The sequence below is a fragment of the Peromyscus eremicus genome, chromosome 6 (assembly GCF_949786415.1).
Source record: "Peromyscus eremicus chromosome 6, PerEre_H2_v1, whole genome shotgun sequence".
In the NCBI taxonomy this organism is placed as follows: Eukaryota; Metazoa; Chordata; class Mammalia; order Rodentia; family Cricetidae; genus Peromyscus; species Peromyscus eremicus.
The window spans coordinates 66,819,785-66,830,449 of NC_081421.1; the positions used below are offsets into that span (position 1 = coordinate 66,819,785).

The 10,665-nt window shown below is 41.9% G+C and overlaps 1 protein-coding gene across 1 annotated transcript; it reads left to right on the top strand.

The window, feature by feature from the left end:
• Nucleotides 1–6,111: 6,111 nt before the first annotated feature.
• LOC131913776 (speckle-type POZ protein-like) lies at nt 6,112–7,182 on the top strand. Its single transcript, XM_059266557.1, has one exon. The coding sequence runs from the start codon at nt 6,112–6,114 to the stop codon at nt 7,180–7,182; it is 1,071 nt and encodes a 356-aa protein (XP_059122540.1).
• The last annotated feature ends 3,483 nt before the right edge of the window (nt 7,183–10,665 follow it).

Sequence of the window (10,665 nt, forward strand, 5' to 3'; positions counted from 1 at the left end):
TTTTTGTTTTGATTTTTTTGTTTCTCTTTTGAATTTTGTTTTGTTTTGTGGGAGAGGTTGTAACGTTGGAGGGTGGATATGAAGGGACAGGGAGATGGATGGATTGGGATGTATGACGTGAAACCCACAAATAATCAATAAAAAATTGAATTAAAAAAGCCAAGCATTTAATCTTAGCCCTCAGGAGGCTGAGGTAGGCAGATCTCTGCATTTTTGAGTCCAGCTTTCTCTTTAGATTGGGTTCAGACAGCCAAGATGATGGAATAGCTCTGAAAAACTAGTTTGTTCTCTAAAGCTTTGGCAGTCTGAAATATTTTAGCAGGAATTCAAGAGGTGTGGGGGACCAGCTCCCACCTTTTACAGGGTTCCTATGAGGAGGAGAGAGGAATACAGAACTTAGAGTGAAAGGCCTAGCTGAGAAGAAGGAAGACAGAAATACAAGATAGCTTCAGGAGGACCTGGGTCAATACCCAAGGGCCCAGAACTTTATTCAAAAGGGCTTTTTATAACAATGCCAAGGGGAGGAGAATAAGACCTCCCCCTTGTAGATACAACCAAGTATAGACCCTTCCAAACACCTGGCATCCAGGCCCATGGTCCAGTCATCCTCTTATGCAGTCCTGCTAGGTAAAGCAAGTACGGATCTCACTAGGAAACCTCTGTAGGCTCCCACAAAGAGGTAGGTAGTCATGATTTCATTCCTATGTCCCTTGTTCTTTCTTTTTTGATGGCTTTTTACTCTGCATGTCTGGCTCTCCTAGAAGATGCTCTATGGACCAAGTTAGCCTCAGACACATAGAGTTGGGTCAGCCTTTGCCTTCAGACTACTGTGGTCAAAGCCATAGTCTACCACATCATGCCTACCTAGTTCATGAATTTCTATTTAATTACCTTAACCACATTGTTAGTTTTTAGTTAGTGGTTTAGAAAGCTTGTCTTTAACATTAATAAAGAACATCAAGACTTTATTATTGTTATTATCATTATTATTATTTTTATTAGTATACTTAAAGCATCATCATCATCATCATCATCATCATCATCATCATTACTATTAATTTGTGATATGATCTCACTAGGTAGTTATGCCTATCTAGAATTCCTGATGTAGAGCAGATTGGTCCCCAAGTCTTACACTCTGTGAGTGCTGAGAGATTAGAGATGTGAATCCCCATGTCCCTGAAAGACCCTAACCCTTCAGGCTTACCCCCCCCCCCAAGCCCCAGGAGAATGAGGAACTAAAAAGCTAGTTCCAAGGGCAAACTGACTCAGCCACCCCTGCCACAATGTAACAACGTAAACAGATTTCTGTTAAGAGATGCAACAACTGTGACAGGGATAATTTCAAGTGTTCCAGGAAAGACCACTGTGACCTTTGTGTAAACTTCACTCCCACCCTGATACCCCCCTTCAGGTTTCGGGAAGAATGTGCATGGGATGTGACTGTACCCACCCTGTGATCAGGCCATGATCTTGTGAAATTAGCCTCTAGCCATAAATCAATCGAAACGAAATTGTATGGGAATTGTAAGCTTATGGCTTTTGTGGGTTTTTCCTTTAAAAGTACCCATGTGGCTGCAGTAGGCACGACCCTTGCTCTTGGGAGGAGAGTAGCCCGACTGACTGTACAGCCGCATCAATAAACCTCTTGCTGTTTACATCAACTGGACTGGAGTCTGGGTTCTTGGGGCGTCCAACCGAGAAGGTAGTACCCTGGGTCTGGGGTCTATCATCCCCACACAACAAAGAATGAGTAACATCCACTTCAGAATTACAGTGCCAAGTGTTCTGTGTCATTGCCGGAACCAGTTCTCTTTGGCACAGTGATGATGAGCCTTAAGAAAGGAAGAAATGAAGGGAAGGCCCAAGGAGGGTAAATTGTGAAAATATAGTTCAGAAGTAGGGAACTTGCCTAACATGTTGGACATTCCTGACTTTATCTCCTGCAAAACACACAGATACAGCTGCCCACAGATGACAGCATGCATATGTGCAATACCACAGAGAGAAGAATGATGCCTGGAGATCAAGTAGAGGATGTCAGAGACTCATTGAATATTTAAGATTTATTTAGTCTCCAGTGCATTCCTTAAAGGGGTCAAGAGTCAGGATGGGTGGTGCTCATGCATAATCTTCTTACCTGCGAGGATGAGGTAAAAGGGATGTGGGTTCAAGGTTAGCCTGGCTCTGTAGCAAGATAGTCTTAAAATAAAAACAAAAAAAAAATAAAAACAAACCAATGAAGTAAATGTATATACATATGTGGAGACACAGAGACCATGAGAAAAATCTCATTCTGCTTTGGGCAGGGGGCAAGGGAAAAATCAAGCCAAATTCAAAGGTGGAGAGAAATGTCTTTATGTCTCCCTGTTGTTTTCTTCCATCTCTTCATGCTGTATAAAGCCCAGGCCAGAGGACTCTTGATTACATCACCTAAGGCTCTGAATGCTAGAGTACATAGGGCCTACCACCTACATTCCACTAATTTAAGAATATTTTTTCGCTGGGCGGTGGTGGTCCTGGCCTTTAATCCCATCACTGGGGAGGCAGAGGCAGGCAGATCTCTGTGAGTTCGAGGCTGGCCTGGTCTACAAAGCCAGTTCCAGGAAAGGCGCAAAGCTACACAGAGAAAACCTGTCTCGAAAAACCAAACCAGAAAAAAAAAAAAAAGAATATGTTTTCAGTATGTCTTATTCCTGCCCTTGCCAATCATTTTTCTATTGTCTCTCTAAGGATTTAAGAGGTCAAACATTTGATACCAGGCCTCAAAAGGCAGAGGTAGGCAGATCTCTATGTTTTCCGCCAGCTTGGTCTATAGAATGAGTTCAAAGACAGTCAAGACTGTGGAAGGACACTCCCTTTCAAAAACAGAAAGGGAAAGAACCCAAATCAGGCTGAAAGTTACTTTTCATTGTGTGTATGGTTAACCCATACAGCTCAAGATACTCTTGGGACAGGCTTAGGAGGATTGCTTATATGCAGGAAGGTCATTGTGAAAAATATCTAGAAATAGGTCAAATTAACTATATTTCCTCCATATATGTAATGAATGTATAATTTAATCTTCCTTCTTTGGCTTAGACTTGCATTGGGAAACAGAGGAAGTAGGAATCCTGAATGTTTGATAGGTGTGTCTGGGCATACCAAATCAGAACTTGTCTCCAAAACCAAAAGAAACTCAATAAGACCCCAGTCAAGGTCCATACCCTTAAATATGTCCTCCTCCTCAAAGAACAGATTCTGATGCTGGAAACAGTGATGTCCTTCTTTAATTATATTCAGGATGCAATGGCAGTCTGCAGTTGGCAGCCTGGAATACACAGGGAGTTTAAGGGGAGCCTTGGGAAACAGTTCATTTGAGTTGAGGCTGTCCTTCTAAGTGGCTTAAACTCAAAAACCCAAACACACAAAAATTAAATGTAAGAGAAAGCAAAACAAGTCTAGTATAATTTTTTAAAACAAGAGTTTAGCAGAGACATCATCATCAAGGAGAATATGTAAGTGGTGAATAATATATAGTTATTAAAAAATGAAGTAGCACCAATTAAAGGTGTATCCCCAAGCCTCTAGGTCTGGATTAAAGGTGTGTATCTTCCTTCCTCAAAAGTCCTTGTTTAACATGGATCTATCTACTTCAACTTAAGCAATAATTTCTCACAGGTGTGCTCTCAATTTTGGTGTTTTGTTCATTCCAGATATAGTCAAGTTGAGAACCAAGAATAGCCATCACAAGGGTGTGTTATTTCTTGTGGTTAGTCTTCCATCAGTAAGGGATCATGTCAACATTTGCACAGCTATTATTTACTCTTGTATGTTATTACAATGACTGCTGCTATAAACACTATCAGGGAAGGGGTGTTTTCCTTAACTTGTCAGTGGTCTTAGTTTTCACAACATGGATGGCAGGTGAAGACCTTATACATGGTAAGGTGAAATCAGAGCCAGGAACCCCTGAAGGTGACTCTATTCTTTCCTCCTTTTATTCCATCCAGACCCACAGTCCCAGGATGACTCCAACAAACTTTAGTGGTGGTTTCTCCCCTGCCTCTCAGATAATCCTACTTGGAAACAGTCTTCCAGATCCATCTAAGGGCACCAAGATAAACAAAATCAGAAACAATAGGTGCCACTTAGCAAAATGGAATCAAGGTCAGACATGTGTTTTAAACAAACTTAGTAAAATAGCATAATCACTAAAAGTCTCCCCACCAGAAAACAAAAAAAAAGCCCAGGACCAGAGAGTTTGAGGGAAGCAGTATCTGCCACTCGGACCCCAAACCCACATGGAGAATAGTCACTGATGCTACTAGTTAGTCACCTGCCAAAGGTTCCTAAGAGGAAACAAAAATTTAGGCAGCATAACCAGTTGATAGATGTATTCTGTATTGAGGGATGAACAGCACTGGAATCAGACTTTCAGGAGAGCTAGGCTGGGAATTGCTGAGTTGATTGAATCACTGAGGTATCTTCATGTCTTCTAGGCTTAGTGAATCTCTCCAGACCTGATGAACTGGAGAGAGATGATAGATGCGGGGAGCATTTAACAGATCACATTCTAAGGGGAACAGTCTCAAAACCCCTTCTTTGGTAACTGTTGAATATTTTCTGCACTATTTGGAAACCAGAATGTGGTCTCACTTTTTAAAAATGGTTTGCTTATTTATTTAAAGTTTTTTTTCACTTTACATACCACACCCTGTTATCCTATCTCTCTTTGAAGTCCTAGCAAAGTAAGTATGGAAGTTGAAAGTTTAAAGAGGACAGAACTCACCAGTGAAGGATGAAAATTATGAGGTATTAAGAAGCTGAAACTTGGCAGTAAACATGATGGAGTTGAGAAGCACTTAGGATCTTCTCATAGCACACCCTTCCATAAAACATTGGAAGAGTGTTTTCAAAGAGGATTATCTGAGGGGGAGGGAGAGACCACTATCGAAAGTTGGTGGTGCCACCCTGGGGACTGTGAATCTGGATGAATAAAAGGCAGGAAAAAAGCCTGTCACTTTCAGGGGTCCCTCCTGGCTCTGCTTCTTACCCACCGTATATGAATTCTTACTCCCTGACCTCCATGTTGTGAACCCTGAGTCCCCTGACAGGGTAAGGAAAACACCTCTCCTGGATCATGTTAGAGGCAGGAATTAGTGTAAAACCCCTATAAGAGTAGATAACAGCTCTGTGGAATGGACACAAACCCTTATTTTACAGAAGATGAACCACAGAAAGCAAAATACATTTTTGGTGGTTATTCTTGATTCTCAACCCAGCTAGATATGGAATTAACTAAAATCCTAATATGGAGGACAAAACTGTGAGAAATGTTTTGCTTAAGTTGAAGTAGGTAGATACACTTCAAATACAGACTTTGAAAGTAAAAAGAAACAAACATCTAATCCGAATCTCAGGGCCTGAAGACACACACCTTTAATCCAGATCTTGAGTCTGGAAGACACACCCTAAATTGGGCCACACCCTCTGTTGGAAGCATATAAAAGGACATGGAAGGAGGAAGCTCTTGCTCTTTGCCTGCTTGCCCTCACCTTGTAGCAAGACCATTCCTTCCCTGGCATTAGAGAATTTTCCTTCAGAATTCCAGCATATACTGAAGACCCAGGGACACATCCAACCTCCTGGACTGAGTAAGTACTAGATCCTTGGCTTCCCTTCACAGCTAGCCAATGTGGGAATAGCAGGACTGCAGCCCTAGTCATTCTAATGAATCCCCTTTGTTTGTACACAGAAAGATTAATTATACATGTTCTGTTACTCTGCAGAACCCTAGTATAACATTTTTGATATGAGTGTATAAAATGTTCCAAATTTTCAAAAGTTATCTATAATTATGAAAACTGGGTACCTATTGACCCAAGATTTAATCTAGAAAAAAATGGAGTGATGTAAGAGTCCCTAGTAGCCTACACTGTCTTCTCTGAAACTAGTATTGAAATCTGGATAGAAAATTTCAGACCCAAGTTTCCACCCTCATAGAAGATGGGACAGAAATAGAAACTAAAAATCTAAACCAGGTCTATTATTGTATCCCACAGAGTGAAGATAAAACACTTGCTAGTTCTTCATTTTGGATCCAGTTTAACCTTCAAACTACCTCCAGAAATGTCAGGGGACCAGACATCCCAGAGATGTGACCACACCCAAATCAGCGTCCAGAATATTTTCTACAGGTGGACCATCAGCAACTTTCGTTTTCTTCTGGAGGAAATTCAGGAAAGCATTAGAAGCCCAACTTTCTCAATAGGAGCCAATGACAAATGGTGTTTGAGAATACACCCGAAGGGAGTGGATGAAGAAAGTGCAGATTACCTGTCAGTTTACCTAGTGTTGCTCAGCTGTCTAAAGAGTCCTGTTTGGGCAAAGTTCCAGTTCTTGATATTAAGCACCGATGGAGAGACAACCCACGGTGAGAGCAAAACTATAGTCTCTAGGTTCGAGCCAGGTGTTGAACTGGGATTTAAAAAGTTCATCCTTCGAAACTTCCTCTTGTCCTTTGTGCCTTGGCTTCTCCCAGATGACAAGCTCAACCTCCTCTGCAAGGTGAGCATGGTTGACGACTCTTTGAGCACCTCTGACCAGAACAGAAAGCCAAGAATTCAGGTTCCTAGATGCACCTTGGCAGATGAGCTAGGAGAGCTGTGGGAGAATTCCCACATCACGGACTGCTGCCTGGTGGTATCTGGCCAGGAATTTCAGGCTCACAAGGCCATCTTAGCAGCTCGATCTCCAGTTTTCAGAGCCATGTTTGAACATGACATGAAGGAGAGCAGAAAGAATCGCTTTGAGATCCCCAACCTGGAGCCGCAAGTCTTCAAGGCAATGATGGGCTTCATTTATACTGGAAAAACACCAGACCTTGAAAGCATGGCAGATGTTCTGCTGGCAGCTGCTGACAAGTATGGCCTGGAGCGTTTGAAGGTCATGTGTGAGGATGCCCTCTGCAGGGACCTCTCTGTGGAGAATGCTGCCCACACTCTTGTCCTGGCTGACCTCCATAGAGCAGGGCATCTGAAAACCCAGGCACTGGATTTCATTACAGCACATGCTTCTGAGATCTCTGAGACCTCAGGCTGGAAGACAATGGTGGAGTCACGTCCCCACTTGCTAGCTGAATCATACCATTCCCTGGCTTCTGCTCACCACTCTTTCCGGCAGCCCACCTCAAACGCCTAAATCAACCCTAGTACCTGGTCAGCTGTGACCTATATGTGTCTCCCAGAAGCAGCAGCCAGTGTAGAGTTTGATTACACCTGGGTAGACTATGGGACCTATGTAGCATTTACAGTGAATCTGGAGAAAGACAGATGGTGGATGAGACTTTAATACAGGTGGAAATGAGTTGAATGGAAGGCTGGGGAAGGGGAAGGTCTGGACTCTGGTACAATCTACTCAGCCTTTTCCCTGCTGCTGTACTGGTTTGATTTTTGTCCAATGAGTTGTAAACTGGAATTCATATTAATTGCTGGCCCCAAGCACATTACAACAGGGTTTCTTTGGACAAACTTGTCTGAATTGGACCTAGCAGAACATATGGTCAAGGACTCAGAAAGGAAAAAAACAACCTGAATATTTGATTATAAGAGAAGGGGAAGAGAATGAAGACATTTTTCTCCAAACTCAGTGTGTGGGAATGGAGAGATGACTCAGTTGGCAAAAGCAATTGTTGCTCTTGTAGAGGATCCTTGTAAAGTTCTCCTCTTGTCTCTATGAGCACAAACATCTCTGTAGACAGTACTTAACCCCCAAAATACAAAATGAATAAAAATTTTAAAATCAGCTTGTGGATTCCAGCAGTGTTTTTGTTTAAAGAAAGCCATTTTAGTCCATCCAGATCTGCTCAGCTGTTGAAGTTTGTGGTACTGTGTTTCCCAAAATGTTGTGTACCTTAATAAACTTATCTGGGGTCAGAGAACAGAAAAGGTACTAGTTAGGCAGTGATAGCACACGCCTTTAATCCTAGCATTCCAGAGGCAGAAATCCATGAGTTCAAGGATACAGACAGGCATGTTGACTCATCACGCCTTTAATCCCTGAAAGCAAGCCTTTAATCCCAGGGAGTGGTGGTAGTAAGTAGAAAGGTATATAAGGCTTGAGGACCAGAAATTAGAAGCATTTGGCTGGTTAAGCTTTCAGGCTTTGGAGCAACACAGTTCAGCTGAGATTTATTCTGGATGAGGACTCAGAGGCTTTCAGTCTGAGGAAACAAGACCAGCTGAAGAACTGGCAAGGTGAGATAGCTGTGGCTTGTTCTGTCTCTCTGATCTACCAGCATTGACCCCAATAACTGGCCTCAGGTTTGATTTTATTAATAATAATTTTTAAGATTCATGCTACATCTGGCGCCTAAAGTTTGTGTTACGAATTCATGAAAAAGCCTCTTGCCTTTGGACTTGTGGGCCCCAGCTCTGGCCCGAGCTACACTCAGCCGGTTGTGGTGGCATGCCAGTAGGATTTACTGAAGGAGGCAGAGGCAGGAGGATCCCAAGTTTGAGGCCAGCCTAGGAGGCTTGGGAGAAGCTTCAGCCCAGACTGAGCCACAAACAGCAGTGGGACCATGGAGGCAGTGGCTACTGCTCCACGTTGCCAGCTCCTTCTCATCATGTTGATGACTGCAGTGATGTTGCTATCTGGGAAGAAAGGTTTACTGCTGCTTGTTCAGAGAAGGATTGCCAGGACCATCGTGTTACAAGAAAGCATCAGCAAAGGTCAGTTTGGAAAAGTTTGGCAAGACAAATTGTTGGGAGAAATTGCTGTGAAGATATTCTCTTCTAGGGAAGAACATTCATGGTTCAAAGAGACAGACATTTATCAGACTGTGATTGCTCCAAACCATAGAGGAGGCACACACACACACACACACACACACACACACACACACACACACACACACAAACACAAATGTCTGCAGGGAACCATGACCATGCCTAACAGCGACTTTGAAATGTTCAGAAAGATGACAGAATTCCAAAACGATGATTCCACATGGACTATGATAAAACAATTAAGCCGATTAACACCATAGAAAGATTGACTTTGGACTACAAACTGGTCAGGACAATTTCAAGATGACTAGCTGAGATGATCCAGCCTGACAGACTACTCGAGCAAGGACTTGTGACAAGCCATTGAACTTTCTTATTACGCAGAGACTGGACAAATGATACAGGACTTGACAATTAACCCAAAAATTTTCTTTTCAAGATTCCCTAAAGATATCTTCACCCCTAGAAAGAAAAAAGAAAAAGAGAATAAATTGAGATAGATCATTGAATCTACTCTGAGAAAAATGATAAAGAAATAATAGGATAAATAGGTAGATCACTGAATCTACACTGAAGAAAAAGGGGAAGATATAAAAATGACAAAAGGTAGACTACTGAATATATTATGAAAAGAAAAAAGAGAGAATATGGATATGATAAGATAAAAAGGGAGATTATGGAACATACCTTTAAAAAGGAACTACTGGTTTTAAATAAGAAGTAATGAAAATTTTTTGGTCTGAGTTTATCAGATGTTACTGGACTGGACATTGTTAATATACATAATGGAGTTTTTATCTGAATCTGTCAAATGTTAATCGACTAGACATCGTTAATGTAATCTTCACTGTGTATATTGTATATACTTATTGGACATAATTTTTCTTGTATTAGTTATAAGCTTTTTTAAATTTTAGACAAAAAGAGGAAATGTGGTACTGTGTTTCCCAAAATATTGTGTAAAATATTGGAAAAGCCACTAGTTAGGCAGTGATAGCACACACCTTTAATCCTAGCATTCCAGAGGCAGAAATCCATGAGTTCAAGGATACAGACAGGCATGGTGACTTATCACGCCTTTAATCCCTGAAAGCAAGCCTTTAATCCCAGGGAGTGGTGGTAGAAAGCAGAAAGGTAAGGCCGGGCAGTGGTGGCACATGCCTTTAATCCCAGCACTCGGGAGGCAGAGGAAGGCAGATCTCTGAGTATAGGCCAGCCTGGGCTACCAAGTGAGTTCCAGAAAAGGGGCAAAGCTATACAGAGAAACCTTGTCTCAAAAAACCAAAAAAAAAAAAAAAAAAGAAAGAAAAAAAAAAGAAAAAAAAAAGCAGAAAGGTATATAAGGCGTGAGGACCAGAAATTAGAAGCATTTGGCTGGTTAAGCTTTCAGGCTTTGGAGCAACACAGTTCAGCTGAGATTCATTCTGGATGAGGACTCAGAGGCTTCCAGTCTGAGGAAACAGGACCAGCTGAGGAACTGGCAAGGTGAGATAGCTGTGGCTTGTTCTGTCTCTCTGATCTACCAGCATTGACCCCAATAACTGGTCTCAGGTTTGATTTTATTAATAAGAATTTTTAAGATTCATGCTACAGAAGTTTGTTCAGTGTCTTCACTGACACACACACACACACACACACACACACACACACACACACACGTCAATGAAAGGAAACCTAATGAAATTTTGTTATGTTCATAGATTGGTACCTAGCCCAATCGTCAACTTTGGTGGTATTGTGTTCCCCAAAATATTTTGCACCCTAATAAACTTATCTGGGGTCAGAGAACGGACCACTAGATGCAGCCACTAGATGCAAAGGCTGGAAAATGGTGGCACTCACGCCTTTAATCCTAGCATTCCAGAGGCAGAAATTACTCAGGATCTCTGTGAGT

What these genes read in the sequence shown, in the direction of transcription:
- LOC131913776 (XM_059266557.1), top strand. Translation starts at nt 6,112, where the DNA reads ATGTCAGGGGACCAGACATCCCAGAGATGTGACCACACCCAAATCAGC.